Here is a 27,224-nt window from a genome sequence, read left to right on the forward strand (position 1 = left end):
TGCTCCAGAAACAAGATCACAGAGGGCCCTGACAGATGGCAAAAGCAAAACTGCTGTTCCTGTTCCCATCCAGCTGTGGGAAGGAAAGAGTGCCTGTCGGTGATCCTCTCTCTGAGCTTTGCTCACCATTTCCTCACCAGAGGAAAACAAAATGCCTACACCAGATGGTGGGGCACCTTGCCCACCAGAGAATCCCACTGCCAAAAGCTCACGTCTAGAGATGTGCCTCCCCCACGGCCCCACACCCTGGAGACCCTTTCACAAGGCAGCCAGTGACTCCTCACACCTGTGACACGCTGTGTTGTGCCCTGTATTTGACACCAGTGTCCGCTCCCTCACAATTTCCTTCACGGGCTTTTGCCGTATTTTTCGTAAGGTTTTCATTCTCACCCGGATCGTTCTGAGATGAGGAAACCAAACTGCGTTCACTGCTGTGGATGAGAACCACCAACCCCCCGCCTGAACCTCAGCCCACGTTGTGCCCACAGCCACGCATCGCCTGCTTCTTCCACTCTCCTGTCCTGGGAGGGCCTCTCGAGCTCCTGCACATCTGAACTGCCACAAAGAATTGTCCCCGAGATGTGTGACATCTTCCACAGCAACGCGGCCTGGTGCGAGGTGTGTCCCCGCCCACGGCAGGGCGGGTGGAACTGGGTGATCTTTAAGGTCCCTTCCAACCCAAACCATTTTATGGGTCTGTGTTTTCACGCACTGGGAAGGAGACGGGAGAAAAGAGGCCCCTACACGTGTTTGTTGCAGGGCCCTCTCACCCAGCTCCAGCGCAAACCCTGCTGGTGATCCCGAGCTACTCAGCCGGGCAGGCGAGGGAGGGGTGCAGGAGCTGGAGTACCAGAGGGCACCGAGCCGTGCGGCAGCTCGTTTCCCCCTAACCGGGCATCCGGGACGCCCCGACCGTGCCCCGGGCTGAGGCCGCCGCCTGTCCCGGAGTCGCTCCCGCCGGGCCCCCCTCACCTTTCCCGCCAGCCCTAGCCACGCTCCCGCCGTCGTCGCTGCTGTCGCTGTCGCCAGAGCCCTCCTCCACCGCCTCCAGCCTCCCGAGCGGCTGCTCCGCGGCCGCCTCCTCCTCGCTGTCTGTGGAAGCGGCGGCTCGTCCCCGGCCCCGGCCCCGGCCCCGGCCCCGGCCCCGTCCCGGCGGCTCCCGGCGCGGCCCCATCGCCCCCGCGGCCCCGGAGCGGCCCGCGCGGCACCGGCGGAACCGGAAGCAGCACGCGCAGGCAGAGGCGGTCACGTGGGGGAGCGGCCTTTATTGTCGTCCTTTTTTTTTTTTTTTTTTTTTTTCCTTTTTTTTTTTAGGCAAAAAGCGTTCCTTTCTGAGGTATGGGTGACGTACGCAAAGACCCTAGCGATACCCATCTAAGCAGTCAGTAAGTGTTTATGTGCAATATCTGGATCCCTCTGCACTGCTAGACTGAGCCGTCCTGATGCTGGATTTATCTCAGCCTAGACAAAGTTTCTAATACGAGTAATAAGTGTATAAAAGGAGGGTTTGCCACTGCCTCCAACCGGATCAGCTGCAGCTGTTAGAAGTGACCAAGAGGCTGAAAGGAGATGGGGATACTCATAGTGGCCTGCATTAGGAAAGGTACAGCCAGCAGACCAAGCGATGTCAGCATCTCTGTAGACTTGACATCTGTGAGAGCACACTTGGAATGTTGCACCCTATTTTCTGTTCAAAAGGAAAGCGGAGGAACTGGGGAGGGTCCAGCAGAGAGTTCCCAAGGCAGACAGAGGCATCGTCCTCGGCTTCCTCGGGACGGGGCCAGCGGCGCGGCGCGGGCGGCGAGAGGCTGTCGGCCAGGGCGCGGAGCTGCTCGGCCAGGCGCCCGAGGTCCCGGCCCGCGGGCGGGGCGGCGGCGCGGGGCTGCCGGGCGCGCAGGTGGGCCGCCTCCTCCTCCCTGCGGCGGACACGGGGTCAGGGACAGCCTGGGGGCCGCGCTCACCTGAGGCAGCGGCAGGTGCAGGCGGTGCAGCCCCCGCCCCTCCCCAGGACCCCGCTCACCTGAGGCAGCGGCAGGTGCAGGTGATGCAGCCCCCGCCCCTCCCCGGGACCCCGCTCACCTGAGGCAGCGGCAGGTGCAGGTGGTGCAGCCGCCGTCCCTCCCCAGGACCCCGCTCACCTGAGGCAGCGGCAGGTGCAGGTGACGCAGCCCCCGCCCCTCCCCGGGACCCCGCTCACCTGAGGCAGCGGCAGGTGCAGGTGGTGCAGCCCCCGCCCCTCCCCGGGACCCCGCTCACCTGAGGCAGCGGCAGGTGCAGGCGGTGCAGCCCCCGCCCCTCCCCGGGACCCCGCTCACCTGAGGCAGCGGCAGGTGCAGGTGATGCAGCCGCCGTCCCGCCGCGCCCACACGCGCAGCCAGGTCCAGGCGCGGTCCTTGCGCAGCACTCGCAGCACGGCGGTCCCTGCTGCGGGCCCAGCCCCGGCCCCCAGCGCTGCGGGCGAGGGAAGAGACAGCGTGAGCCGGCAGTAGGGCACGGCCCCAGGCTGCCTGTACAGCCCGCAGGCTGCCCCAATGAGCTCTGCCGTCGGTCACTAGTCTGGCCCCAGCGGGACAGAAGCCACACAGAGCAGAGTCAAGTCCGCAGCAGTCCTGCCCTCGCAAAGAGATGGGGCTCAAATGGGCTTGCCTCTCCTCTGTATACTGTGGCAAAGCAGGATGCCCACCTCCAGGTTAGAAACTGCCTGTGACCTTGTAGACAGTGTATGGGGTGTGTAACCACTTCCCTGCCTCATCCTTTTTGGAGCAGGGAGTCACAACAGGGAGGACTGAATTCGCTTTGTCGCTGCTGTCCTGGATAGCCACGTTTCAGGCATAACCAGACCAGGGAGCCAGGGGACAGCACGCACGTTCCCAGGCCTGACACTCACCCACGGCCCTGTGCTGGGCAGCTGCCAAGTCAGCATCCTCAGGGTGCAGGAGGCTGTACCACGACTGACCGACCAGCTCCTCCCTGTGGTAGCCGAGGTGGTAGGTGACACTGGGAGAGACAAGGGCAGTGGGGACTGAGTGTTGTACAGAGCCTGCACTGTGTCAGCAAGGAGCAGCTGCTGCATGACGAAGAATGAAACAACAGAGGTACAGAAATGAGTTGTAAATGAGGGAAGAGGTTTGGGAAGTGTTTGTGAGAGTCTCAGTGCTCATGCAGGGTCTAGCCTGCATCCCATACACAGGCTTGGTGAAGAGAAATGATTCTTGCTGCCTGAGATGTACAGCTGGAGCTGTGGTGCACGCAGGCAGCCCTCACCTCTCCGTGACATCAATAAACGTCATGTCCAGGAGATGCATGCTCTGGAATATGTCATCCTGGGAAGCAGCTTCGCCATCTGTGGGCGACTGCACAACGGGTGTGCAGAGGGCCAGGAAGGCTGTGGTGGAGGGGGACGGTGGCCAGCGCAGGGCCACAAAGCGCCCACACACTGCCACGACCCGATTCCCCCCATGCTGCAGCCGGAAGGCCTTGGATGTACGCATCTCGCTGACAAAAGTGACTTCTGCAGGGAAACACACCGTTCAGAGGGTCAGGGGCTCCCTCACTCTGCTCCCAGCAGGGCTGGCCCTGGCTCTCTAATCACAGCCAAAGGCAAGAGCAGGGTGGCAAGATCCATGAGATGCCAGCTGAGGCCTCCCTTACCCCTGCCAGGCTCCTCCTGGGCAAGGAGGAGCTTCTTGTGCACATCCTCTCCCACTTGCCCATCCAGGATGTCAAAGACCGTGTCCCCTTGGGCAAGCAGCTCCACCTGATAAAGAGGGGGCTGCCCTCAGGGACTGTGCCCCTCTCAGTGGGCCCTGGCTGGCACCGTGGGGGCAGAGCCTGCTGGAGCCACAGCCCAGCATCTGCTGGGGCAGCGTGCTGTGCATGCAATAAAGGCACCAGGATGGGTATGGGGACAGTGACTGCAAATGCTCAGTGAGCAGGCCTTACCACGGAGAGGCCCAGCACCTGAGCCACGTTCTCTGAGATGTAGACCAGCTTGTTGTCGGCTGAGAGCACAAGCAGAAATCCCGGGAGCAGGGAGAGTAGTTCTGTGCCGAGGGCCGGACCCGCAGGAGGAGCCAAGCCTGCGTGGGGAGGAGGGTGAAGTGCTGTCTTGGATGGGGCAGGAGCAGTGCCCCACACAGAGCCAAGCCAGCGTGGAGTACAGCAGTGCTGAGGGTACCTGGAGGGAACAGCTGAGCCCCCCGCAGCCGGAGGCACACCAGGGCCATGGTGTGGAGGTAGGAGAGCCGCTCCTTCTCCTCTGCGGAGATAGGCAGCAGGGAGCGCAGCGCCTGCAGCTCCGCATTGATCTGGTCTCGGCGAGCCTTGGAGGCACTCTTGGTTGACCTGCAAAGCCAGCCAGCCATCTGGGACACGTGTCCAGGGAGGGAAAGGGACTGCATTCCCTGCCTGTCACTGTGGGAAGAATTGCAAGCTCGGGGATATGGAGTGGAGATGCTCAGCACCCGTGCCAGCTGCTGCCTCTAGGAGAGCAAACCTTGTGGGCACAGGCAGAGGTGCTCAGGCCTGCCCAGGGGCACACGCCGCTGCTATGGCTGTTGCCTCTCCTGCTGGGCACCAGGTTGGACACTGACATGTGCTTTGGTAGGGAGCCCATGTGACACAACCTCCCCACCAAACCCAAGGATGGAAACTGCATCCAGACCTGGAATGTGCACCCCAGCAGAGTGCAATATGCCTTTCCTCTTAAACCACCTAAAATACCTCTGCCCCTCCAAATTCCTGCACCTCCTCCCCATGCACCAGCTGGCAGTCCCGCTGTCCCAGGCTGGTGTCAGCATCTTGCAAGGGCCATTAGATCCTACACCAGCTGTCCCGGGGTTCTGGGAGGCCATCCCAGCCCTGAGGGAGGGCAGGAGGGAGCTCACCTGAACGGCCTCGAGGCGCTGGGTGCCTGCTTGGCCCTCCTGGGCAGGCAGCTCATCTCCGCCTGCAGGGGCCGGTGGCAGTGGCTGCAGAAGATGGTCATGCTGCCGGGACTGGGATGGCCTGAAGCTGGCAGGGAAACGCTGCCTCCTTCGCCTCTGGCTGTGGCTGAACCTGCTGACCCTGCTGCTCCTGGCCTCCTTTTGTACCCTCCTGGAGTGCAGAGGCCAAGCCACTCACGGAGAGAGTTACCTCTTGTGACGAAACTCCAAACAGCTCGGGGCTATTTTTAGAAGGCAGGCTGCTAAAAATAGCCCTTGCAGCCAGCTGCAATTTGAGAGGGGAAGTAATAAAAGGAAGCCAGGGTCTTTAAAGCAAACCTGCCGCTCAGGAGGGGGCAGTGACAAAGACAGCAGGGGGATCCCCTGTGGGGCACACATCTGCCCAGCTCCTGCCAGCCCAGCAGAACATCCTGTGTCTAGTCTGCCTGCCTGGGAGCTGCTCTCCAGCGTCACTGATGACTGGGCTGGGTGCTGGGAGAAGGAGCTGATAAGCCAAGAAAATGCACTGGAGACACCTGGACCAAGGTGGTGAGCAGTGTCCCATGCCCAAGCCTGCAGCAGGGTCCTGGCAGAGGCAGGTTAGGGCCACAGCACCCGTGAACCCAAGAGAGCCCCTTGAAGAGGAGTGAGGTATCAGTGACCCCTCTCCCTGATGAGCCCCTTATTTTCTTCCCAGAGAAGACTTCTCCCTGCCAAAGGTTTGCTCTCCAGAGGCAGCTGGCAGGGAGTGCTGAGCCTTTCTGGGGCCTATTGTGTCCACTCGATGCCCCAGAGATTGTGATTCTTCCCAGTGACAGCCATTCATGGACAGAATTGAGAGAATTGGGGAGCCTCTGTGCTCAGCACCGCACGACCCAGCCCAGGGACTCTGGTGCTCAGGAGGTGTTTCCTAGTGCCTGGCACCCTGCAAGGAGAGTAAGCTTGGTGCTTCAGTGCACAGCAAAAAAACGCCACCATTTATTTCACAGACTGAGAGCGCACCTGTGGCCGAGGCAGCTGATTGAGGAGGGGAGTTAGAGCTGCTGGACAACACAGGGTAGATGTTCACCTAAGTCCTTGTGGGTAACCTGTGGGTGCCAAGGACCACAAAGGACGAGCCCAGGCTGGGGCTGCTCTCCCTCAGCCAAATGTGCTGTCACAGCACACCCTGTTTCCCTCCAGGCCAATGATGCTCAGCACCTATCACGGTGAGGTGCTGCCAGCGTGTGAAGAACCAGCTCTTGTCGCAATTGTGGTGCCTTCTGTTCTCTTGCCACAGGGTTTTCACTGCTCTCAGGCCACTCCAGACTGCTCCATTGTGCTTGCATTGGCCACCTCCTGCAGGCTGAGGAGCCCAGGCACCTCTGCAACCTTGTGCTGCTGGCTGAGCACTTGACCCTGGCTGTGTGCCAGCCCTCAGGGCAGGGGAGACAGCCTGGGCCCTCTGCCAACCCATTCCTGGCAGGCAGCTACCACCATCTCTGTGACTTTACATCCCAGGAAACACCCTGAGTGCTTCCCTAGCTTTCTCTGCATTAGCCCCACTACAGTTGCCACTGGAGCTCCACATCAGACGCCTCACGTTGGTGGGAAGGGGCTTGAGCACAGTCCTCTGTGCCACCCAGGAAGGCTGTCCCAGGCATCCCTCCACCTCCACCCCTGAAGCAGGAAGCTACAGAGCACCCACCTACCTGAACCAGCACAGCCCAGGAGACATACACCATTTTCCTTCTGTCCTCTTGCAGGACAGCACAACTCTGGGCAGCAGGCAGGTACCCCAGGGCAGTGCTGCTGAGGGGCCCAGCATCCCTTCCCCACCCCAGGTAGGGCTGTGGCTCACATCAGCCACTGCCTGCTGCTGCCACAAGCCACTAGTGGCCTGCAGCTTCAGGGGAAGGCATCTGGTTCACTCTGACCCCTCTCACGCCTTTTCTCCCCCAGTTCATCTGCTAGGACACACAGAAACCACGTCTGCCTCACCATTTATAAAACTCCCCCATGTTGCTGTTTTACAATGGGAGCTGGGCAGTGTCCAGCTGGGCCCAGATCCCCACACTGGGCTCAGCTTGGACGTGGGGCCTGCCATTTAGTGCCAGGAAGCTGTCAGGGCTGGCAGGAGCAGGTGTAGAGGTTCCTGCTCTCTTGAGGCAATGCAGGAACAGTTCAGGTTGACCCTGACATCAACCCCAGGGCCATGGCTGGTGGTAAGAGTTGATTCAGGCCCTTGGAAAGTGGCTGGGGACCGGACAGCACAGCTGCAGTTCCACAGGCAAAGGGAAGGAAGCTCTAGAGCCACCAGCAAGGAGAGGGGTCACAGCTGTGCTGCTGGGGCCAGACAGTTTTTTCCCCCAGTGGCCAGCTCTGCCTGTCCACTCGTGCTGCCCAAAGCGTGTCAAGGTCAGAGGCAGGCCTAGCTAGGGCAAGACAAACCGAGCTCACACATTCCTTGCTTGAAAGGGCTAAAAATTCATGCAGGCAGTGGAGCAAGAGGTCAGTATGTGGAGGGGTGAGGGCAGGGTGGAAGAAAGACGAGTTGTCTTCAGCCCTGGTTGGAGACAATGGGGCGGCTGATGGTGCTGTTTGTTGTCATGGCCGAGAGCTCCCATCTGTAACACACCAAGAGGATACACTGAGAGAAAGCACAAACACTGTTCCCAGGGCTGGAGCAGCTTTGCTTCAAGTCAGCCTCAGCTATAGTCTCCAGTCCAGCCCGCCTCAGAGGTGCACAGTGCCAAGGCTGGAGCACCTCAAGGTCAGGGAGCACCCAGAGAGTGACCTGCCAGCAAGGCACAGCATACCTGATATCGTGGGGAAGGCAGGACTGGTCCAGGCTGTACTGAATCACTGCTAGCTTACACAGCGTCTTCAGACTGGGGCCTGTGAAAAGAAGGCAATTCAGCTACAGCAGGCCTTGACTGGACACCATGGAGGCTCCAGCATCATGCAATCAGTGCCACAGGAAAACAGGGCAGAGCCTTATCTGAGGGACAAGGCAGAGTGCACACCAGGGACAGGCTGGGGTGGCTTCTGTGCTCCCACAGAGGTCTGCATGCAGGAGTGCATGAAGCATGGCTGCACCTCTGGCTGCTCTGCCTTAGGCCAAGCACACTGGTCAGACACAGCTGTCTGGCTCTGGGACATGGCACCTGGAGCCATGTAGGGCACAGTAGGGTGCTTCACAGCAGGGCCTGCTCACAGGGCACCTTGTGGCAAGAGGTACAGGGTGGGCAGGAAGTGCTCACGTACTGAAGTCGAGGATGTAGAGATCTGAATGATCCATCAGGTCGAATTCATCACCCATTCCCTCCTCTGGAGATGGACTGCAGAAACCAAGCACAGTGTGTCAGTCAGTGCCAAAATTGTTATACACCAGCTCGGCTGAGCAAGTCCAGGAATGTTCCTGGTCTGTCTGTCCCATGCAAGGGCCCTGTGATCCCTCCTGCCCCTCTGATGCCCCAAGCAGCACCCAAAGTCATCGCTCTCCCAGCTCCTTGCAGAGTAGGCAGAGCTGCACAGAGCCAGGGAGCAGAAACCCACATCATTTCCTCTGCTGGGCATGAGGGATCTGCCTCCTTTTCATGGATGACCATGATGATTCCAGCCACGAGCCTCCCCTTCACCTGACCTGTCCATCACTCCTGTTCTCATGTAGTTAAGATCTACTGCAATTATTTCAGCTTGGCCACTGAGATGCTGTAAGAGGAGTGTAGAGAAAGCAGCTAGAAAACATCTGCATGACAGGGCAAGCACAGACATTTCTCAGCCCAACTCAGGAATCACTTTGGACTCCAGCCACAGCTGGAGTGGTTCTGCCAAAATGGGGACGGCATTTCAGAAACTGTAACTGAGCACTGAGCAGTGCAGCAGTCCTTTTAATCCAATTCCAATTTGCTGATACTCCCATCTGATGTTGGTCCTGGAATGCTAATGAGGAACTACAACATCAGGGATTTCTAGGGAACAGTCTCACCTATGGTTTCCTGCCACAATGGTCTTGATGGAACAACCAAAGCACCTGAGAGACTGGACACTACATCTCCTTGCACAGAGAGATCAGCCTGTGCTGAAACAGGGGAAGGCACTCCCATGGCTGATGGTTGTTTGGAGAATTTGAAAGAAAGGAAAGGTGTTTTATGTCCTGCTTTGGTTTGTGACAAACCAATTTAGTGTACCCTCACCTCTTAGCTGGGACCGACCTCATGCAGTGACTCCTCGCCCCAGTGTCACTTGTTTCCCCACCTATGAGCCACTAAGCTTCACACCTCATGGAACATGAGGCAGTGCCTGCCCCCCCAGGTCCCCACAACCCCAGGCCAAACTGCAGAGCACAGCTCACTGCTGGCAGAGAAGACCTGTTGCTGATGGGACTCATCTGCCCGGATACAGGCAAGAGCCCCTTTAATTCCACCTCGTGTGCTTACAACACCACAATCTAATCTCACATCCACGTCACAGGAAACCCCAGACCATCCGTTATCTATCAAAGGAAAGCCAGCAGGCACTATGTCTGCGGTTTTAATCACCAAAAGGCAAGTAGCAGGGTGAGCCTGGAGTTCAAGATCAGGCAGCTCCCAGGCAGCAGGGTGCAGGGCATGCCTTTGCCAGCCAGAGCCCAGCAAAACTGCTCATTCCAGCTGCAAAACAACTCACCCTGCATTCAGTGACAGCCTCTGTTCCCTCACCAGAGCCAGGATTTCTAAGCCTTGTCAGGGAAAACACAGTCTGAAGCCAAATCTGAATCAGCATCTCTTCAGCCAGAACTGTTTTATAGCATTCCTTCTCCCCCTCCTTCTTCCTTGTGGATGGTCTCTGCACACTGAATTGCTGGTGGGAATTGGGGGGAAACCAGACCAGGGCCATAACTGTGCCATGGGAACACCAAGCTTCCTGGTGCCTTAAACAGGACACAAGTGATGGATTGCTCCTGGCCACAGTGAGGAACCAGAGCTGGGGCAAAAAGACCAGGCTCTGGGCAGGACTACCGAAGAAACAAAGCTTTTGGATGCCACAGGAGCAAGCAGCCTGCAGAAGTGCCTCTTCAGCAGTCTACAGGATGTGTGAATCCTGGAAGGGTGGGCAGGACACAAAGGGGTTTTGCCTGCCCATCCCCCAGTGCCGCTCCCTAGAAAGCTGAGCCTGCCGGCTCATCCTCTTGAGAATCCCGGCTGGATAGCCCGTGCTGTGTGACCCCTCCCCCTTCCCAGCCAGGGCAGCACAGGTCAGGAGGCAGACCACTGGGAGTTCTCCATTACAACGACTTCCTGGAAAACTTCTTATCTCGCCAGGCAGCTCCAGAATACACCTGATAACTGTTACAGGAAGCGAGCACGGGCCCACCCCCACCTCCCACTTCCCCAGCCTGCAAGACCCTCCCTCCAGTTCAAGCAGGCTGCATTCCTGGCTGCCAGCAGCTCTTCCTAGCCCACACTAGTGCTGATGAACGTGCCCATATTGGCGTCGAGCCTGACTTAAGAAACAAGCTGAATTCTGAAGTGGTTCAGTGGAGAAGACAAGGCACTGCTGCATTGCCTGGCAAGAGTGGACCAAACTCCAAAAAGCTGGTGTCAAATTTGTTGTGGTTTGCTAGCATTTCCCAGGAGTGCCACAGCTTAACATCAGAGTTCAGCTGCTGCTGTAACACAAATCTACAGAGCACAGCATCTGGGACCACCCAAAACTCCCATAAAGCCCTACCAAGCCTTCTGCTGTACTGAGCACCACCCAGTATCATTAGAGGAAACTGGACAAACTTAGCACCTCTGGATACCTCACCTGCACAAAGCACTCCCTCACAGCCACACAGCTGTCCTACAGCTAAGCACACGCCCCCTGAACTCCTGGAACCTGAAGGCACTTTACCCCATGACACACTGGTATGGTCAAGCCATCAGCAGAATCTGTCCTGCTTGGTCCACTGCCCCAAGCTGGCTTCAGAAGCATCCCCAAAAAGCCACTAGCAGGATCCCAGGGAGAGCCCCAAAGCTTTCTAAACCATGTAGAGAGCTGAAAGCATTTAAGATGTCTCTGCAAGCTGGACTGTGCTCCCGAGCTGCAATTTGTCACTCCAGATAGCATAGAGTGTGTCCTGGTGATAGGCCACTTCCTTTCTTTTAGCAGCTGTTAAGACTCTTGGCCACATCCAGCTGCCCCGCACCCTGGCAGTATCACCCCCAGTGTTTTGACAGCTAAATCCCTAACACCAGGTCCCAGTTGTGAATGGAAATATTGCTAAGGAACACTGGCACAGAAGGCAACATTGTCTTGTCATGTGTGTAGGCTCCTCAAACAGCTCCCAGCTGAGCTGACATCCCACTGCAGCTTGGCAGCAGAACCCACACTTGCCAATGGGAGAAAGCTCTGGTGGGAGAAGCAGGGCAGCACGTAGGTGAAGATAAGTCAGTCTGAGGTCTGCTCTGGCACAGCAGACTGAGATACGTGTCCTCCTGACAGCAGGATCTCCTCCCTCATCCCCACCACCTCTTTCACAGAAAGCTTGAGCACTGCACAACCCCTCCTGAGCAGCCTGTTACATCCTTCTGTCTCTACATGTACGAGATGGCTTGTCACCAGATCCTTTACAAGCCTACATGACACCTTCAGTCTCTTCCATGGCCTTTTTCAGAGGAGCCCTGGTGTACATGATTACTTACACTTGTCAGATAGACTGACACTTGCCATGTGCCTCTGAAGTCCATCTGATACAGCGTGGGACAGAGAGTGAAGGGACACTGTGCTGAAGGGAGTGGCAAAGCCTCTCAAGGAGCCACTTCATACAACTCACCTGGTACCTCCAAAGAGGATGATTTTGTCCCCCACTCTGCAGCAGCACTGCCGGCGGCGAGGACATGGCCCTTTCCCCTTGGGTTCAATCTTCCTCCAAGAAAGAGAAACTAAGGGGAGGAAAAGAGTGCACCAGCTTGTCACAAGAGCCTGGCCAAGACCAGCTAGAAGCAGGTTATGAATTTAAACAGATCACAGGAAAACCAGAGGCCCACTACCTCACAGACACCAACTAGCCAATATCCACCCTGCCCCCGACCTCCTCACCAGTGGCTAAATGATGCATTTCTAGGAGGTTGTTACTGAAGTGCCACTTAGAGGCTGGTCACAGTCCTGGAGCTCTGCCTGCTGAGACAGGATTTGTGGGTCATTTCATAGAATGGTTTGGGTTGGGGGGACCTTAAAGACCATCTTGTTACAACCCCCGCCATGGGCAGGGACACCTTGCACTAAACCAGGTTGCTCAAAGCCCCATCAAGGCCTTTCACTTGTAAAGCCTGAGCACCAGGACCCACAGACTGCCATGGCAGCAGGTCTGACATCACAGGGAGCAGCACAGGGCAGAGTTGCAGGAGCAGGCAGGCAGCCTCCCTTCCCCAGAACCTGCTGCGGTTGGGATCTGGAGGAAGGAGATCCAGGAACCAGCTCCATCTGCTGGCAGACTGTGATCGCAGAGCACCCTGGCAGAGGTGCATCAGCTGCTGGGACAGCTTGGCTGCGGGAGGAGGGCATGGAGACCTGAACAAGGTGGAGACAGCAGCCTTTGTTCTTGCTGCTCTCTGTGGCAAGGATGCTGGGGGGCGACAAAGCATAGGATTGAAACGTGCAGGAGCTCTGACACCAGCTCACAGATCAGCTTGGGGAGCAGCAGGTTGGCTGCTCTCAGGTAACTTCAGCATGCAAAGCAATTAGCAAACAAAATTAGTCTAGACAGTGAAATGTGCCTGAGGACCCCAAAACAGCTCACAGCTGACTGATATTCAGGGTACCAGCTGAAGAACCACCCCTTCTGCTGCACAGTTTGAGCTGGTACCAAGAGGTGGTGATCCTGCAGTTCAAGTTGAATGGTTTCCCCAGCTATAGTCTCTCCCTACTCTAACCCCATTGCTTCTCCATATATCCTCTTCTGCCAAAGAGAGTATTGCATATTTAAGAACAAGACAAAGTTTTTCCAATTAAATATGTCTTTCAGCAATACCTCTTTTTCCACTTTCTAACTGAGATTTGGAAACATCCCAAGGAGGCAGGGTAGCAAGTTGCTGTCAGAGGAGCCAAGAGCCATGCCCCCCAAGCAGTACTCCTTGGATACTATGTTCCTCTGAGCACTCACATGCCTGAGGGCCTGGAGCACTATCACTGCATCAAGTTAAAAGCATAAATACCTGGATTGAATTTCCAGAGGTCATGGAAGTGTCTGTTCAGGCGTGCATTGTAGCCACCAAATACATATAGTTCACCGTTGTAGCTGACTGTAGGGAGTAAGCACAGACATCAGAGGGCCATCCAGCAGCTCCCCGACCCAACATCAAACATAAAGCAAAGTGGTGCTGGTTGTCCACATCTGCTTACATCACCTTCATGTGCAACGTGGTGTGCCAAGGCTTTTCGGTGGGCAGCAGCTTTCCACAGAAATTGGGCTTTGTGCACCCCTTGCTAACCCACAGCCCCACCCAGCAGAGCAGACACTCCTTCTAAGGCAGGCAGAAATTTCCTTCCATCATCCTCCACCCTCAGCAGACCCACACTCACAGGCTGAATGGCTCCGCCGGCCCTCCGGGAGCACGGGAGTGGGAGGGGAGTCCAGCCAGGAGTTGGTTTCTGTATCAAACACTTTAATGCGGTTACAGTAGATCTCATTGTTGGAGTGAAATGGCCCAAAACGATCAGCTCTGCCACCAAACACGTACATCTTTGTTCCAATGATGGTAGCTGAATGAAAGTCTCTCCAGCGAGCTGGGGTACCCTGAAGGACAGAGTAAAACACAAAGACAAAAGAAAGAATGCAGATTACCCAGAGAAATAACACATCTTGATGGGGAGGTTGGGTGTCCGCCTTCTCCTGGAGAACTTCCCATCCTGCAGATCCCAGCCACACCAGCCAGAAGCTGTGAGACAAGTGTGGGCAGCTACCCCAGAGAATAGCAGACACAAAACTTCCTCCACAAACCAGAGCGCAAAGCAGACACTGACCTTGGCAGAGATTAAGGTCCACGTCATGTTTGTGGTGTCCAATTTATGGATATCATTTGAAAAGCAGTCAGCCTGGAAGACAGACAAGCAGCTTGGTCACAAAGGGACTGAGAAGCCTGGTCTCATCCAGCCCCAGCAAGGATGCTGCCCTACAGACCTGGAGCATCCCTTTGGGGGTCTACTTCCTAAAAGACAAGGTGCTTGCTCAGGCAGCACTTATCACTTAACAAGAGGAAGGAAAAGCCTGTTTCTTCTCAAAGGTGTCCTATCTCTTCCTGAAGCTTTCCCATTTATTTGGTGCTCAGTTCCTCCCCCAAAGACTGTCCTGCACACATTACATTCATGGCAGGAGCTGCCTCCTCTCCATGTAGCAGGAGAAGAAAGAGGCATTAGCAGGACAGTCAAACTGGCTCCTGGACTTGGTAAGGCCACCTGACGATATGCAGAAGCTAAGATTACTTCTGGGAAACATCCAGGAGCAAATACACTCCAGGTTCTGAGGTCCCACATAACCCATCTGCAGCTGGCTGCCTGGAAGAGATTGCATTCACACAGACACTGTGGACTCCTGCTCTTCCAGGCGAGGTAGAGAGCAGCAAGACAGCCAGAGGTTTATTTGGTCTTGTTTAAAAACAAGACACATCTGAACTGCTCCTGGTGCTGTAAACAATATCATGGATTTGGCATACTATTGTCCTCAGAAAAGAGGGAATAACCCAGACTGCTGTAACAGAGCCCCAGCTTTCTTCCAAACAAGCAGACGTGACTTTGCACAGCTTTTCTGGAGCTTGGTGATAGGCTGAAATTATATTTACTCATTTCTTAAGATGAGATCATAAGTATTTGCTCAAAAGAGCATTAGGCACACTGACAGCTATTGCAGGATGAACTTTGGCTCAAGGTATTCTTAATGGGAAGGCAACCAAGTGTTTGCTGAAATGGATCAGGAAGATGTCAGAGCAGGTAGAGACTACAGGGAACATGCACCAGACTAGAACAAAACCTCATTTTCTGGCTCATTTCTGAGCCAAATTAAAATAAATGTAGATTAATATATACTTATTAAAAATGTTGTGTATTTATTTATCTGCATTTGGCTGAGAAATGAGCCAGAAAAAAATTATATAAAAAAAATTTATATTTTTACATCTTTATGGTAAATATGTTTTGTGAAAGTTAAAATAAAATCCACCACTTTTTTGGACTTACTTTTCCAACCATCTTCTCCACAAAACAATTAGCATAGCCTGGGTACTAATGCCATAACTTTCCTAAGTTACAAAATGACAGTGACTATGAATACAAATACGCCCCCATGTCCTGCCTCTATCAGTGTCCTGGGTATCAACACCCTCTTTCACCAATTAACAGTTACAGAGACTACTCACCAGCTGTTCATAGCCTCCAAAGATAAACATGCTCTTTGCCAGGACACAAGCTGAGTGCCCATCTCTTGCCCCTGGGACCATTCCAGACACCTTCGGCGTGAACCACTTGTGCGTGTCTGAAACAAAACAAGAGGCAATGCTGAGAAAACGCAGTAGGTGTTGGGGTGGGATAGCTCTATTACTGCTGTTCTTAATTTCTAAGGCAGAAATCATTCTCTCTTTCCCACACAGCACCTGCTCTGCCAGAGAGGCTGCAAGCTTCTTTGGGCAAGGCTACCTGCCTGAGCCTCCACAGAGGGACACAGTGATAGGAAGTCTTAGCCTCTGGGCACAGCCACCGACTGCCTGACCAAAGAGCTCACATTTTAAGTGTGAGTAGTACAGCACTGCTTGAGCAATGTTATTTTTACTGAATCTCTTGCAAAGTGTACTTGTGAGTCACTTATCAACTCTGCATTCAGAGTTTCTATTACAATGAAGCAATAATGCTACGTGGCTCAACTGATCTCATGGTGTGGAGATGCTCAGTAACTGAGCATGACTGAGGAAAAACAGCTCTCAAACCCAGATAGAAGTCACTTAACCACAAGCTCTCCTTAACTGTCTTGCACATCCCCATCTCTGCAGTGCAGCTCTCCCTTATCTGCTCCACTTGTTACATTCTCATCCCCTCTTCCTCACTTTCCACCCTTCACAGTGCTCCCTGTGAGCCTGCACCAGCCAGATTCAGCCCCTTAGCCTGCACACTCCATGGGTTGGCTTGATTTAGAAGATGACTTAAAATCTAGCCAGAGCTGTTCTCCATGCCAGGGCAACACAGAGCCAAGCCAGCGACTCACTGCCAAGCACAAGCAGGCACCTGCCCCAAGAGCTCACAGAGGCACAGATAAGCCTCAAGGCTGGAGGAGACATTCCCCCACCCTCCCTGACTGCCGCTGGCTGCCAAAAGCAGTCCTTATTTCAGAAAGTCGTAACACTGGAGCCAAAGCATGAGGATGACTTCTCTGAACTTGGCCTGCGGACACAACTGTCCCCCTATGCTCCATCTGGCATCACACAAAGGCTCTTGCAAGGTCAGCAGAATCCCTGGGGAGCCTCTAGTGAGAGACAGCTCAGGGCTATCGGGTTCCTTTTCTTCCTGGAGCTCCTTCCAAACTCAGTCACACTGTATCAGCAACAGCTCACCCAAGTGCAACATAAATTAGAGATGGAAAATACCTCAATTTGGGATTAGCTCAGCACCCCAGGGACAAAACTGCACTCAGACAGGACTTTATTTTGCCTCACGTGACTCCTACAGTGGAACTTACACTGCAGACACGGGACTGCGACTGGCAGCCTTACTTTCCAGGAATGGCAGGCCTGTGTGTACAGACAGCTGCAGAGGGTTTGGAGCAGGACTTTCTGTTAATTTTCACTTAATGCTGAAGTGCTGGAGCTGCCAGGGAGACTAGGCAGGTCCCACTACAATGCTTCTGTGTAAGCAGAGGCTTACTAGTGGCTTCTCATGTGTCAGGGGAAGGAAGGGGGAAACCCTACACCCCAAGCTGTAAGATATTTCCTAATAAAGAAGAGACACCCTGACCAAGCACCAGAGCAAGCAGTTTCCTTGCAAGTCCAGCAATACAGTTACTGGCCAGTATTTAGATGGACTTGCCTCCAGAATCCAGATATACTCCTTTTCTTTCCTGACACTTGTGTCCATGCAGCTCCTGATGGTGCCTTTTCTCCAGAGGTGCTCCAGCAGTGCTATGAAGAAGCCAACCAAAAGGCTCAAGGAGTTTATATTTCAGGTTTATCTAACTTGACTCATCTCTTCCTTGATTTTGCCATCCTGTCCCTGACTACTTCTGTGCTTTTTCCTCACTCTCTTTCATAGTTTCAGAAAGAAGGACCACACTGGAGAGGAACCACAATCCTCAAGAGCCCAGCCCCTTCTTGCTTCAACCTTCAGCCACAATTAAGGAATACTACATCACACAGAGAGAACACTTCAGTTGTAGTTACTATCAGAGAGAGCATACAAAGCTGATAGAAAAATTAAAACCATTTTGATTATTAGACAAGATCAGCAATCTCTGTTCAAAGGCTTTTACAGAGTTTCAAACATGCAGACACAATGGCCACCCTGCTCCACTTCTATAACTGCTGAAACACAGTGACACTGTTTCCTCCAGACTGTCACTGAGGGACAAGAAAACAAATTGGGGAGCAGAGGTGGGGGGTAGAGAGAAGGTCTGATCAAGAACAGTTGTGACAAGGAAGAGTGAGAAGCTGGAACTTACTGACATCAAAAGCATAGAGAACGTTGCAGGCTCCCTCCGTGTCGTTGCGACCACCCCAAATGTAGACGGTGTCGTCGATGAGCACTGCTGAGTGCCCATACCTCATGTAGGGCACCTCCCTCACGTGGTCTCGGCTGTTTGTCCACACTGGAGGCAACTTGATCCAGCGCAGAGACACTGGAAACACAAGTTTGAGCCCATGTCAAATGCTAAGCCTGCTAAATTGCTCACAGTTCATAACCCATCCTGCGCGGTGCTTTTTACCCCGTGACAAGGTGCAGTAGCAGTCGAGTAAACAAGAGAAAGCTGTGTCTGACCCTGCGTAGAAGCTAGTTAAGAAATACAGAAGGAAGTCCTCTGGAGGCCCAGAGGACAAAAACAGGCTCTGTTCTACAACAATTCACTGAAAAAGTTTCCACTCTGGCTCATCCTAGACCATGAGTGAAGATACAGCACACAAACAAAAAAATAGGGAAAGAGAAAAGAAAAAGTACGGAGGTGACCAAGAATGCAGACATTACTTCAAGCTAGAGAGATTGCTGAGGATATTCAAAGCTGGAAGAATGGGCAGCACAGGAATAATTCACTGCAGTAACATGCAAGGGAACACCTGAAGACATCACTTGGACTTGCACAAGCACAGTTTAAGCAAAGCAACCCAGCAGCTTTATAGGAGCTTTGTTTGCTTTTGTTTTGTTTTTCAAGCTATAGATGAGGTGGCTCTCTGTCTCCTTTACCCCCATCTGTACTCAAGTTCTCCCTGCTAACCTTGTATTACTAATAGGAGTTCCTTGTGATTACAGGTTCCCCTTCCTGGCAGCCTGTGTGTCACGTCCAGCAGCAGCCAGAAGAGTCAACAGGTATTACAGGGTTTAATGACAGTGCAAGAGCCGCAGCAAGCATTACCCACCCATTACATAACAGGACCAGTCACCCTCCCTCTGCCTCACATACAGCCTCCAGGTTTGTTTTCTACATGGGGCTGATATAAAATATAGCAAAAAACAGTCTGCAGTTCCTCTGAAATACTAACCTAGGGAAAGGGAAAAGTCAGGCATCTCAAAAGGTGAGCACCTACCCCACAGGCAGAAAGGGCACTGAGGAAGCACATCCAATGCTAAAGTCAAGCTAGACTGGATGCTTCCTACCTAAAACACAGTCTTCATCTTTGGAAGACTGAAAAGAGATCATTCAAAATCTGGTATCTTGGCTTTAGCACTGGCACCTGACAATGCTAGCTGAGCAAGGGCTTGAGAAGCCACTGTCACTTCCCATGTGGTGGCTGCAGCATTCTGACACTTTAATATTTGGGAGTGGCAAGAACGAAAGACAACACAAGAGTATTCCTTTGGGCACAGTCATTATGCTTCCCCAGAAGAGTGGTGCTCTACTTGGCACGTTCTACAACATTCAGCTGTGTTGAGTGTGAAGGTCCAGTCCCTCTGGACAGAGGTGAATGTCAGTGTTCACAGGACCCTGAGCTACAACCTCCTCCACACTGGGAGCACGTCACCTAGGCAGCCCTCTGTAACCAATGCTTTTATCCCTGCTGCATATCAGCCTTAAAGGAGTGAATTCACTGCATCTTACAGACAAACCAGGTTCATCTACCTGTGGGTGTTAGCAGAGCATTCAGCACGCTGCCTGGTCTCCAAAACTGGTCATTGGTTCTCTATTGCTGGCTCTTTTTCACTGGACCCACCCAAGCATCTGTGCAGTTTTTCAACCACCTGCCTAATTACAGGGAAATACTTCATGGACCAGCTCAGTAACCTCTTTAGTTCAAAGAGTACTCAATCAAGAAATACAGCCTCTGCCAGCACAACCATGGCTCCAACTCAGTCTCATGACAGGTACTGGCTACCCTACACAAATGGCTCCAGTTGCAGATGCTTTTCTAAGCTATGTTGTGAATCTTCATGACAGTTGTTACCAAAATGGGAAGGCGTCCCTCCTAGCCACATGCCCCTACTGACTCCATGCTGCAACAGTTGTCAGATGCCCCCATAGGGAAACAGCTCAGATGTCTACACCTGGAGTCAACTGAGTGCACTGGCTCCCAGCCTACTCCTTCCATGCTACGGGCAGTGAGCATGGACATGCTGCAAACTGAAGGGGGGACCTGAGCCAGCTCGATATCACCTCTTTGCACCTGGTTGAGTTAGTGTTCCCAGAGAACAAGGACAAACCAAGTCATTGGCTATGTGCCTACTTCAGTGAGTCCTTACCCTAGCAGTCTGATGAACTACAGCCACTCTGTGTCCTGCCCCTGAAGCTGAAAATGCAAGGCTGCACAAAGAAAGAGGCTCCCATCTACTCTGATAACTTTTTCTGGAAATTAAGAGTCGGACAGCACGTTACAGGGTATCACATGTCAGGCAGCAGCAGGCAAGAAAAGCAGTAACTGAGCCCAGCAAGCCAAGTGCTTTGTGCCCCATAAGGACGTGTTTACCTGCATTGAAAACGTGGACGTCGATCTGCCGCAGGGTCTCATAGTCCTCTCCAGAGCAGTACCCCCCAAAGGAATAGACCTTGTGCCCGACAGCCACGGCCGCGTGGTTCACCCTCCGTGGCCCACCTTCCAAGTGCACTGCCCACCGTAGCATTCCTCCCTGCAAGCCAGGTGGTCTTCAGGGCCCCCAGTGCCACAGCCACATGCTTCCGAGGCCACCGCAATGTCACCTGGCTCTGCAACACAGACACAATGCCAAAAAAACATGATCCATCTTGCAGGTCTTCCTACCTTCCTTGAATGCCAGCTACAAAGGTTACCTTGCTGTATCCACATTCAGCTGCCTCCCAATTGGAAACATTCCTCTTGGGAAAGGGACACAGGGCAGGGCCCAGAGGAGCGAGCAGAGATGCCCTTGAATACAAAACCCCTCAGGGCAGCTGCACAGGCAGCCCCAGCCAAAGGCCTTAGGCGAAGGCAGCCGAGGGCGAGCACCCAGCCGTGCCCTGGCCACAAAGGCACGAACGTATCGTGTACATGTCACAACCATTTGTGTGCATGAATGAAAACACACAGCGAGAGCCAGCGGTGAAGGTGAAAAGAACAGACCCAGAGGGAAGAGCGTGCTCTTTGGATCAGTTCTGAGAAACAGCAGAGCAAAATATTAAAACAAAATACCCAACAAAAAACCTCCAAAGAACCACCCCTACATAAAGTAACCTACTTGCCATTATGGGGGTGGGTAACAACATTAGCATTTGGACTCACTGATTTGAGCACTAGGGTTCAATTTAATTAGCCATAAGAGAGCAGAAACCCCCTAATCTGGGTAGAAAGCTCTTTGCTAATGCTAAGAAAAGGTCTTTTCCTCCCACAGCAAATCCAAGCATAACTATGAAAATTCTGTAGCATCATAGCTTGTTAAGCAACTGATATTCTTCTTTCCTCAAACAGATGGCTTAGATCATATCTTAGAAAAGTCACCACAGCTCATTCTTGCAGAGATTCTCCTTTGGATCTAAGAATCTAGAGCACAGTCCTGCCTGGATGCTTCTGAAACAGCAGGTCAGTTTGATTTTTAACAGTTTGCTCCCAGCTGAAAAACAGCCTTTAGAAGAGATGTCAGCGTTTCAGACAGCGTAAATAAATTTGTCTTCTTTTATTTCTTGGTTCTAGGTTACTGAAAGATTCAGTCAGCATGCTCCCACCCCACAATCAGTTTTAGCATTTGCAGAATCCAAAGAAATTTGGGGATGCCTTTGAACAAGGACTAAATTCCTACACATAAAATTCCTACACTCTGTCCCTTTTCTTTTTGGGAAGTACTGAGTTTTGGCAAGGAGGACTTCCCTCCTGTTTCAGGTTTCTGAAGTAGCTGGAGGGCAGCAAGAGAGGCAGTGCCATGCTGCTCTGCTCCAGTTGGCCACCCCCAGCCCTTCAGTCAAGTGGAATCACCGCTCACAACCAGGCCCATCAGCAGCCTGACCACCCCAGTGCTCAGTCCACCCACACACTCCTATTTTATCCCCTCCTGCATGAAGAGTAAGAGATGTCACCAACAGGGAGCTCCTGGCATGAAGCAGAGCTTAGGCTTCCAGCTTCATCCACTGCCTCCATAGACAGTTCAAAACCATTCAGTAACCAGTCATCTCATTCCAGAACTCCCAAATGTCATTAAAATTTGAATAGCGTCTTTTTAAAGTTATTTCTTTTTTGAGTTGTTTTCATGCTCTGTATGTGAAAGTTACAGCGACAGGACACGTGCAAAACCCAGAGACCATCCTGCAGCCTTATTATAACAGGAGTTCCTCCTGCAAATCTGCTTGTTCCTGCAGCAACCACCCTAACCCAAACAGCAGTCAGCAACCCAGAAAGTCACAGCAAGATTTGCTCCAGCAGGGGTGCTCCAGAAGGGCCCAGGAACAACCCCCATCTTTTACAGGCCATGCTTCAATTTCAAATCTAGCAGGTTTGAGGGTTTTTTCTTAAGAAACTATTTTTTTTTTAAGCCAGGCAGCACTCTTGTGTAAGTCCTCTGCAAAGCTACAGAACAGATGAGTTTCCATGGAACCCACCAAAGCCACCTTCCAAGCTATTTTGAAGACTTCGCATATCTAAATCTGTTTCCTGCCTCAGTCACAAGTTATTCCTGAAAAATCTAACCAATGTTTTCCTCATAATCTCTTCTCGCTTAAGTGATTCTGTAAAAGACTCCTCAAGGAGCTTAACTGGTCTTTATCACCAGCATCAATATTTTCAACACCCTTCAGACTGAGCCCAATCCAGGAGGACCAAGAGGATGAATCTTATTTCCAAGTTCTCTGCTTGGTTCCTCCTGAGGTAGAAGAGCACAGCTGCTTGGCATGGCAGACAGGCATTGTACCAAGGCCCCGGCCTTTCTTGTTGAAAAGACTTGGAAAACTCTTCCTCACCCTTGGCAGCTCACTTGAGCCAGGTGCAAGGACGCTGGTCCTGTCACCGCCGCAGGAGCTGGCTAACCTTCCCCAGCAGTTCCGCCATTCCGGTCAGAAGGCAGCTCATCCCAAGAGATTAACCTGGTCCACTGAGAACCAGCAGCTCCAGGGCCAACTCCGGGCACTGCAAGAAGGATGTAGAGGTTGAAGCAACAATGTTGAAATGTTGTTTCCTACAATTACTGGGAAAGTTTTTCCCCAAATGAGTGCTTCCCAGGTGACTGGCAGGTGTGGAGTGGTGGCGAGGGCAATGGGATGGAAGTAGGCTGTGCTTCGCCTTGGCTCTGTCCGGGGATACCCCTTTAGAGCAAACACAGAGCTCTGCCAGCACAGCCTCCTGCTGCCCCTCCTCAGAGCCAAGAAAAGCAAACACTCATCTGAACACTGCATGAAGAGAGAATGACCCGAAGTGTGAAGTAATCTTTATAGGGTCATATTTTAAAAGCCATGGGAAAACACAGGATTTAATAAGCTGTCAGGGTTTTCCCAAACCCAAGTGCTCTTCTCTACACTGTAATGAAAGCACCCATGCAAACTCCCATCTTCCTCTTCTGCCACAAGCCTACCCTGAAACTACCACATCTTCCTGCCATCACCAAGCATTTGTTTCGCCCCTTCTCAGCCACACACAGGCCTGGTCTCCTCTCCTCCCTGCACAGCCCTGTCTCCCCAGGATGCCTCCCCTACTCCTCCCCATGCTTTCTGTGCCCAGCTCCAGATTCTCCTCTCCTGCCTTATTTACAATCGTTTCTTTAGACCAGTCTTCTGTCCCAAAGCTTTTTCCTCCTCCAAGCTCCCTCTGTGCACTATCTGCAAATATGAGTTAGACACATATTTTGAGAAAATCCTATTTTCTGTTCTACACCTATGGACACTGTTAAGTTCCATTTCAAGTTTGATTTCCAATGACAATTTATGTTATATAAATGAGGACATAAATAAACTACTTTTCAACCTCATTCCTATGAGGATTTCTTAGTAGGAGAAGTGCACTTGACATTAAGCTACGCCTTAGATTTCTTTAAAGATCACACAGGACACAGCCAAGGAGAGAGAAAAATGGCAAAACTGATAAGAAACAATTTACTAACAATTTCCTCCAACTGTACAATATTAGATTACGCAAAATACATTCTGTGGTTTCTCATTTAGGACACCCGCAACAGTGATGTAGGCTATAAAACACAAAAATATTGGTAAGACAGAGGCAAATTGTATTAGAGAACTAGGAGAGCACTGCAGGATGTGACACACAGAATCATGGAATCACAGCTCCTGTTCAAGCCACTGCTTGCTTCCACTGACTCATGTTAGCTCCTCGCTTCTCTCTCCAAAAACTAACAGAACTCTTACTTCCAACCATGCAATCTTCACAACTCCCTACTTCCCTGTCTGCCATGATCTACCAAGAGATATAGTAAAGCACAGAGGATGAAGAGAAATTTTGAAACCCTGGTACGTCCTGTCATTAACCAGGAATGCCAGGAATAAGAACATTTCTAAAAATCAGGATATGCTTCACTTACTCTTGAAGTACCTGATGCTGCTGATGCTGGAGATTAAGTGAGCACAGCAGTGAGTCATTCCTCTGCCACAAAGCACCTGGAGCATTTCACTGCTAAGCCAGGGAACAATCAGATTAAATTCAGCTCTGCATTCTTCGAATACAGCACCTATAGACAGCACTTCTGTATCTCTGCTTGTGCTGTTGCCTGAAGATGCACTTAATGCCTGAAACAACTTTCATCCCCACTGCTCCAGCTTACACTTAACAAGAGCCTAACAATACAGCATATAGACATCTGAGATCAACAAAAATATCACTCAATAATCTCTCACTAGCATATCTTCCAGAACTGTTGTGGTGACTTGAGCACAGTGGCATAGATAGAAAAAAAACCCCAAAACAACAATAAAACCCCAAGCCAGTAATGCTAGGTTTTAGTCAGATTTTTCACCTGTTTGTTCTATTGGCTTTATATTTACTATTTTCAATCCTACAATTAGTTATGAAAATACTTCGTTCAAGATAGAAAGCTACTGAGCATCTCCAAGTACAGTATCCAGGCAATAATCTTAAAACAAACCCATATATCCTTTGATGCCTTAAAGAACCTAAAAACAAAACAACACACTTTTGAGATAATATTAGTATAGGAGGTAATATAAAGGCTGGTCTTTATTGGAGGCTTCCAGAGGCAGATAAGGAAAATGTCCACAAAATGCCCACCCCCCAATGGGGTGAATACAGTTTTATAAGTTTAGCAAAGTAGCATAACTGACCAAAAGCACCAGTTAGAGACATAAGTGGTGAAGTAATTCCCCCCCAGTTTAAGCCCCTTCTAAATCTTCCCCCCTCAGATGGGAACTAAACTTCATTTATAAAAATATGTCTCAAAGAGCTGGTCTCAACCTTGGTTGCCATGAAGAAGCAAGATAGGATAGGAGCCTTGGACCCCCAGCCTGGAACCTTTTGGAATGTATTCTGTCTTTCAGCCTATTGGGTAGAATAAGGAAAAGTACTGGAGCTAGGCTACAAATACAATAATAAGCTGCCAAGCTACAAATATATCTGAAGGAAATATAAAAGCAAAAATCATGCTGGCAACACCTTGGATCCACTTCTTTACTCAAAGGGAGTTCCCTGGGCTCTCTCCCTCCTTTATGGACACAAAAGGAAACCTAGAGCCATTTCCAAAAGCTGCTCAGATTAGCCCTGCTGCATCCAATTCCCAAAGCAAGGTGGAGAAACCCAGCAGCAAGTGGCCTGGATTTTCAAGGACTCGTTCTGTCACCCCCAGAATTACAGCAGCACCCAAGAAGAGCAGCCTACCCTGCAAAGCTGCTCCAGAGAGCAAACCCTACCGTGTGGCTGCCTCCGTCCCGTCTCCCAAAAGACACCAGCCACAAGGTTTAGTAACTCTTAAAATAGCCCAGCCAGTTCACAGCAGTCCATACAGACAGTTCTATTTCAAGCACATCCAACATACTGTTAGAGATAACATGAGAACAACCCGCTTTCTTCACTTGTGCTTGACATTTATCTAATGCTTGGAGTATTTGTGCTAAGGCAGTGTGAAACTGCCAGCTTGCACATTCAACAGCTCCGACACTCACAATGCAATTCCAGCCCCGGTAAACTAGACGGTGCTAGAACAGCCCTTGAGCTCGTGAACCGAGCCTGCTCTGGAAGCTCCTGTTAGCCATGGGAATCACAGACCACGCCACTCAGGCACAAATTTATCCCACTGCCCCCCCCCGCAGCCAGCCTCGCCATCTCCTTATTTTCCACCAGATATTTTGCCCACTGCTGGCTTACTTTTGCCTAAAGCCTAGCTGAGATTCTGCACCTCCTGAGCTGGGTTCTATTCTTCACCTTGCCTCCCAAACCCCACCTTCTCTACGGAGCGTGCCCAAGCTTCAGAGATACTGCTTGACCCCCTCTTCCCCACCAGGAATTTGTCTCAGCCTGTGAAGCTGTTTCTGCCACGCCAAGGGCAGTCCCTGGGAGGAAGCAGGCTCAGGAAAGCCGAGCTGACAGCCAGTGGGGCATTTCTTGCTTTACATCAGTTTTTTCCTCTGCCCCTCTGTTGCACTGACACTGATCCCCAGGCAGAGTGATCTGCTGGGCTTGGCCACACACAGGGCAGGCTCACAGGTGACAGCCTTCCCTCTGCCTGGCACATGGGGCTGGGGAGGACCAGGCATGCAGCCCCACACTGGCCACGACTGGGTGGGACAATAAATGGTCTGAAACCACACGAGCCCACAAGGATGGAGAGAGAAGGTGCAGCAGAGGTCATGGCAGGGCAAGGATCAAGAGGGCAGCCTCCCTGACACAGACCTGTCAGGGGAGGATAGGGATGCGTGGGGTCACAGAATACTTTAAGGATGGAGAAGACCACCAATATCGCTGAGTCCAGCCATTAAGCCAACACTGCCAGGCCCACCAACAACCCGTGTCCTGAAAGCACCACATCTACAGGTTTTTTTAACACTTCCAGGCATGGTGATTCTACCATTTCCCTGGGAGCCTGTTCCAATGCCTGACTACCCTCTTCGTGAAGAATTTTTTCCTAATATCCAATCTAAGCCTTCCCTGGTGCAGCTTGAAGCCATTTCCTCTTGACCTGTCTGTCAGTTGTTACCTGGGAGAAGAGACTGACCCCTACCTGGCAACAATCTCCTTCCAGGCAGTTGTAGAGAGCGATAAGGTCTCCCCTGAGCTTTCCTTTCTCCACGCTGAACACCCCCAGCTCTCTCAGCTGCTCCTCATAGGACTTACACTCTGGACCCTTCAGCAGCTCCTTTGCCCAACTCTGGACACGCTCCAGCACCGTTGGCCGCCCCTCCTCGCCCAAGCCCCTCTGTGCCGCCCCGCGCCCCCACCCGCGGGCCCGGCCGAGGGCACCCGGGCAGGGCGGCGGCCCCGCGCCCCCGGCCCTCACGAAGGGGCTCGGCGGTGCCTCCCGGCCTCACCCTTCCCCAGCCCCGGCATGGCCCGGCCGGCTCCCCCCTCCCCCGCGGCCCCAGCCCCGTACCTGTACCCGTACAAGGAGCTCCGACAGCCCCGCTCCGACAGGAGCTCCCGCCGCTCCCTGGGACTTGTAGTGCGGCGCGACCCCGCCCGGGTCCGCGGGCGCCCCTCGCGCCGGAGCGGCGCGGCCCCGACAGGCCCTTCCGCGGGTGCCGGGCCCCGGCCCTCCTCAGGGGCGGCTCCCTGAGTTGCC

The 27,224-nt window shown here is 52.6% G+C and overlaps 2 protein-coding genes across 5 annotated transcripts; both read right to left on the reverse strand.

Annotated features, from left to right (window-relative positions):
- Positions 1-1,248: 1,248 nt before the first annotated feature.
- LOC116441855 (neuronal PAS domain-containing protein 4-like) lies at positions 1,249-6,788 on the reverse strand. 2 transcript variants are annotated; one of them, XM_032104241.1, is made up of 8 exons: positions 4,887-6,788; positions 4,178-4,344; positions 3,943-4,079; positions 3,652-3,757; positions 3,265-3,511; positions 2,888-2,997; positions 2,316-2,451; positions 1,249-1,916 (listed from the first exon to the last, which is right to left on the reverse strand). In XM_032104241.1, the coding sequence occupies exons 1-8, from the start codon at positions 4,985-4,987 to the stop codon at positions 1,628-1,630; spliced, it is 1,293 nt and encodes a 430-aa protein (XP_031960132.1). In that variant the 5' UTR covers positions 4,988-6,788; the 3' UTR covers positions 1,249-1,627. The 2 variants fall into 2 exon arrangements, with proteins under 2 accessions (XP_031960132.1, XP_031960131.1); XM_032104240.1 differs by having other exon boundaries at positions 4,178-4,413.
- A 107-nt stretch (positions 6,789-6,895) lies between these two features.
- KLHDC3 (kelch domain containing 3) lies at positions 6,896-27,210 on the reverse strand. 3 transcript variants are annotated; one of them, XM_032104246.1, is made up of 11 exons: positions 27,036-27,210; positions 20,021-20,256; positions 17,569-17,745; positions 15,284-15,399; positions 13,896-13,967; positions 13,455-13,668; positions 13,088-13,174; positions 11,707-11,815; positions 8,172-8,245; positions 7,724-7,802; positions 6,896-7,531 (listed from the first exon to the last, which is right to left on the reverse strand). In XM_032104246.1, the coding sequence occupies exons 2-11, from the start codon at positions 20,172-20,174 to the stop codon at positions 7,465-7,467; spliced, it is 1,149 nt and encodes a 382-aa protein (XP_031960137.1). In that variant the 5' UTR covers positions 20,175-20,256; positions 27,036-27,210; the 3' UTR covers positions 6,896-7,464. The 3 variants fall into 3 exon arrangements, with proteins under 3 accessions (XP_031960137.1, XP_031960138.1, XP_031960139.1); XM_032104247.1 differs by having other exon boundaries at positions 27,042-27,198; XM_032104248.1 differs by lacking the exon at positions 27,036-27,210 and adding an exon at positions 26,667-26,686.
- Between the last annotated feature and the right edge of the window lie 14 nt (positions 27,211-27,224).

The sequence above is a fragment of the Corvus moneduloides genome, chromosome 3 (genome assembly GCF_009650955.1).
Source record: "Corvus moneduloides isolate bCorMon1 chromosome 3, bCorMon1.pri, whole genome shotgun sequence".
In the NCBI taxonomy this organism is placed as follows: Eukaryota; Metazoa; Chordata; class Aves; order Passeriformes; family Corvidae; genus Corvus; species Corvus moneduloides.